At 40.7% G+C, this 5122-nt stretch overlaps 1 protein-coding gene across 1 annotated transcript in view; it reads right to left on the reverse strand.

Moving 5' to 3' along the window:
• Positions 1-2545: 2545 nt before the first annotated feature.
• LOC104471144 (multiple PDZ domain protein-like) overlaps positions 2546-5122 on the reverse strand; it is a gene marked incomplete at both ends in the record, with an annotated part of 47086 nt that continues 44509 nt past the window's right edge. Inside the window, 4 exons of the mRNA XM_010086380.1 lie at positions 2546-2693; positions 2953-3146; positions 3254-3337; positions 3676-3821. Coding sequence (XP_010084682.1) covers positions 2546-2693; positions 2953-3146; positions 3254-3337; positions 3676-3821 — 572 coding nt within the window. The remainder of the gene's footprint in view (positions 2694-2952; positions 3147-3253; positions 3338-3675; positions 3822-5122) is intronic.

Consider the following 5122-nt stretch of genomic DNA (forward strand, 5'->3'; position numbering starts at 1 on the left):
ATTATTTTATTTAATTTAATTATTTAATTTATAGTTGAAATTATCTGTTACTGTGGGATCCACACCAATTTAAATAGACATTTTGGGCAGGAGGTTTTCCAAACATCTATTAGTAGTTTAAGTGACCTTTCTGCATCTGACTCCCAACAGGAAGCTGGGTGATGGACTGTTTGCACACTGGAAAAATCTTTCCACTACTCTCTAAGATTTTAATTATACTATGAAGCATTTACATGTCTGCATAAAATACATGTCTCAGAAGAAAATTCACCCTGCAGCCAAATATTTAGAAACAAAGACATTAGGCTTATTTTGGAAACACATAGATAAGTTATTACCACAAACAACATTTAGAAAATTGGAGTTCTGAAATAACACAAATAGCGTCAAAAGAAGTCCACCTATCTGTAATATATTCAAATACAGGAATTTCAAATTTTGTTGCTGTTTTGCTTTTTCTTCTTTATTCCACTGGGAAGTTGTTAACATGAACATAAGTTCATCTTTATTTATCATGTATTACCCTAAGCAGCTCATGTGTTTGTCCTAAAATTCACAGTAAGAAACAGACCAATATATCAAAAAACAACAACAGGGCATATCCATAGGGTAAGGTTTCCATACTTCATATCCTGTTGCTGTTCTCTTAAGGGTGACACTAAAAGGGATTTATTACTAAATTGCTTTTCAGTTTTTTAAATAATGTAGACTTCTCTGTGTCCTGGGGAACACTTGATCAGGACTCAGGCAAAACCATTCTCTGCTGCTTGCAAGAAATGACTCATATTAAAACATACGGACAATTAATATCGCAAACGGAAAACTGAGGAAGTAATCTATGTACCTAAATTACCACATCCTCACATATAATGCAAACTTACAAATGAGATTTAAAAATTATAACGTGTGAAAGTGGAAGGTAATACTTTCCAACTGAATTTGTGAATAAATCAATTCACATTTAAATTTTATTATAGCTTTCTCTCCCTATTTGATAAATCTGTTAAGTCAAATGAGGGGCAAAAATTATCAGCTTTTCACATTTTACGGATACTTAAAAAGAAACACTGTAAGAAAAGGCAGAATTCTCAGCCTGATGACACATTCTAGGGGCCGCACGCTACTTAAAATACTTTTGGATTTTCCAAAGGTTATAAATAATTTTCTGGCAAAATACCTTTCAGGCAATTCAAGACAATTTGCTCCTAAATCTTACTCTTGTGAATGAAAACAGAACTGATACCTGAACTAATGGTGACCGCCTACACATAAGTGACCACACTTTACTCCACTTATACTGCATGAACAAAACAGAATTGTTAAGAATAACGTATCTGAGTTATTTTAAAAGCTGCATTTCTCAGGGTTAGGACAATTAATTACAAGTATTACTGAGTGGGATGAAGTATTTAAAACATGAACATATGAATGAAGTGGGAACTAACAATCTTCAATTAGCTGCTCCAAAATGCTTGCCAAAATGAAAGAAACTTTGCATATAAAATGGCATTTTAATTTAGAGATGTAAAAGTGCAGCATATGAAGAAGAAACGCATTGTGCTTAGATAAAATAAGTATAAAGTAAGAATGGAAAAGTAATATTACCCCAGAAGAGCATATTAAGGAGTTCACTGCCAGAACACAGACTCAGTTCTGGCATTCTCACTTATGGGCACATGCTTAAAACACACCAAAAGTGCTCCTACCTCTCCTTTCTAATCCCTGCCCTTGCCCCCACCCTCCCTCCCCAACTGAAAAAAAAAAAAGGCGCAAAGAACTGTTCAAGACCTGGAAAAATATACCTTTAAATGTGAGTGCAAGGAAGCAAGAACATATGTCTATGTATCCACGAATCAGCTATGAGTAGTGGCTGTTAAATTTTTTCCAGTGGTACACTTTCCCTTGGAAAAATGCTGACTTGATAGAATCCTTACCGTGCAGCAGAAATGTCCCAAAACCCTGGATGGAAAACAGACAACCTGGCTAACCAGCTGGACTTCCTGCCAGAGCACAGGAAATGTTGTATATCTAACTTCTTTCTGATTTGGAAATAGGGGGAGGACATCAGAAGCTAAGAATTTACTGAGAACAGATGGTCACTGGAAAATGCATTATAATATTTAATGCATGTAAGGTGACACTAGACACACACAGCCAAAAAAAGATTTACATTATCAACTGTGAAAGTAATCACTTTTTGGCACAACTACTCTGATGAATTCTCCATCCCTTTAAGTCAGTTCTGCATAACCTTCTAAAAACGTGAGATAGTTAACCAGTTACTAGTTTCTTGGAGAAAATACAGTGTTAAGTTGTTCTAGGTAATGGTCTTCAATCTCCCTATAAACATACAGCACTCTGCACCACCCCTACTCCCATTTTTATCAGGCAAAGTATGAAAATGTGAATGCCCCAGACTGCAGCAAGCTTAAGTTTGGATCCACAGCTCATTCTCACTTACATCTCAATAACAGTCTGAACTCAAACTGAATAAAACTAAATATGGATCTCATTCACTTCTATCCATCTTCTCCTTTCCCAATACCTTTAGCAAAGCTGCAACAGCCTCCTGGTTAGCATTTCGAACATCTTCTCCATTCACTGTCAATATCTGGTCTCCTTGCATCAATCTCCCGTCTGTATCTGCTATTCCTCCTTTCACGATGTCTGACACAAACACCCCTGTGTCATTTCTGCAAATACACACATGGATTTGTGTTACAGTATTGTCTGAGGGCCATTTTTATGGCTTGCTGTGGGGAACACAATGAACATTTCCTCATTTTTCTGTTGAGTAACATTGGGCTAGTTTCTCTAGGAAGGGCCAATTAGCTTAGGCATAGAAAAGGCACGTATGGCCTTCAAGCCCACAGGATCTGAGTGCCAGATCCCAACAGAAACATGAGCATGCCCAGCAAGTCCCACACATTGACTCTCCAGGTACATTCACACCTTTTCCCAACAATACTCAGCCCAAGGCCTTTGCCAGGCTTCTTTTGGAGCTCTATATTGAGTACATCATACATATCTTCCTCCTTGTACTGGGCCTCATCTCTGTACACAGTCAGACGAACTTTCTGGGGAGTCTGTCGGAGCACATTTATTGCTCCATCGTGTGTGGCATTACTGAGGACAATCACGTTCACCTGCAATGAGGGCACACAATGACAAAGTGTGCAGGACTTTCCAGCAGATAAATAGAAAATGCCTAGCTAGCAAATTACAATGAGAGAGACCTAAGAAACAACCACACCTCTAATATCTGATCCCCGGCCCACAGTCTCCCATCTTTAGATGCTGCTCCTTCTTCATATACTTCATGGATAATGATTGCTCCCTGTGGATACAACAAACAAAAATAAACTGCATGCTGAAAGAACATGCCCCTACTTAAAAACAAGAGCAACTGAAAATTCCTATTATAATTCACCAGTGATAGACAAAACAGTCAGATGTGTGATGAATAAATTAGCAAAATATTTAAGAAGTTCATTTATACTTTAAATTTTAAAAGTGTCTTTTTCTGGTTTGTTTTTTTCTTTTCCTGAACTGGTATCTTTGGTATCTTTCTGTAAATGCTACAGGAACATACGAAGAAAAAAATCTATTATATCAGACATTTTAATTTCACTATTGCTATTTCACTTGAGTGACACACATATTTTTCCAACCAACCAGCAAAGTGTCTGCTCCTCCAACGATGCTCAGACCAAGACCAGTCCGCCCTTTGGAGATATCAATGGTTGTTTCACAACCAGGAATGATGGGACAAGTAGCTGGATCAGAGGCTAACGTGGCTGGAGTCGAAGATCTGCTTGTATCTGAAACAATAATTAAACATCCTGGTTACAGTAAGAGGGCTCTGTATTACAAAAGTGACTTTAAAACTTAGAAAGAACAGGCAGGGAAGAAGGGGAGGGGGTGTTGCCCTCTATCACTAACTAGCTGGAGTGCATGGAGCTCTGCCTGGGGATGGATGAGGAGCTGACCAAGAGCTTATGGGTCAGGATTAAAGGGAGGGCAGGGACAGGGGACATTATAGTGGGGGTCTGCTATAGGCCACGTGACCACGAAGACCAAGTGGATGAGGCCCTCTATAGACAGATGGGAGCAGCCTCACACTGACAAGCCCTGGTCCTCATGGGGCACTTCAACCATCCTGGCATCTGTTGGAGGGACAACACAGCACAGTGTAAGCAAGGCAGGAGGTCCCTGGAGTGTGTGGATGGTAACTTCCTTCTCCAAGTGACAGAGGAGCCAACAAGGAGAGGTGCTAGGCTGGACCTTGTTCTTACCAACAAGGAAGGGATGGTGAAGAATGTGAAACTCTTGGGCTATCTGGGCTGCAGTGACCATAAAATGGTGGATTTCAAGATCCTTAGGGTAGCGAGGAGGGTGCACAGCAAACTCACTAGACTTCAGGAGACCAGACTTCGGCCCCTTCAGGGATCAGTTTGGTAGAGTGACCTGGGATAAAGCCCTGGAGGGAAAAGGGGCCCAGGAAAGCTGGTTAATGTTCAAGGATCACCTCCTCCACGCTCAGGAGTGATGCATTCCAACAAAGAGGGAGTCAGGCAAAAATGCCAGGAGGCCTGCATGGATGAACAAGGAGCTCCTGGACAAACTCAAACACAAAAAGGCAGCCCACAGAGGGTGGAAGCAAGGACAGGTAGCCTGGGAGGAACACAGAGAAATTGTCTAAACAGCCAGAGATCAGGTTAGGAAAGCTAAAGCCCTGATAGAATTAAATCTGGCCAGGGACATCAAGGGCAATAAGAAAATCTTCTACAAGTACGTCGGTGATAAAACGAAAACTAGGGAAAATGTGGGCGCTCTCCTGAAGGAAACAGGAGACCTGGCTACCCAGGATATGGAGAAGGCTGAGGTACTCAATGGGTTTTTTGCCTCAGTCTTCACCAGCAAGTGCTCAAACCTCACCGCTCAAGTTGCAGAAGGCAAAGGAAGGGACTAGAAGAATGAAGAACTTCCCACTGCAGAAGATCAGGTTCAAGACCATCTAAGGAAACCTGAAGGTGCACAAGTCTATGGGACCTGATGAGATGCATCTGCGGGTCCTGAGGGAACTGGCGGATGAAGTTGCTAAGCCACTCTCCATCCTTTT

The sequence above is a fragment of the Pterocles gutturalis genome, unplaced genomic scaffold, assembly GCF_000699245.1.
Source record: "Pterocles gutturalis isolate BGI_N339 unplaced genomic scaffold, ASM69924v1 scaffold3096, whole genome shotgun sequence".
NCBI lineage: Eukaryota > Metazoa > Chordata > Aves > Pterocliformes > Pteroclidae > Pterocles > Pterocles gutturalis.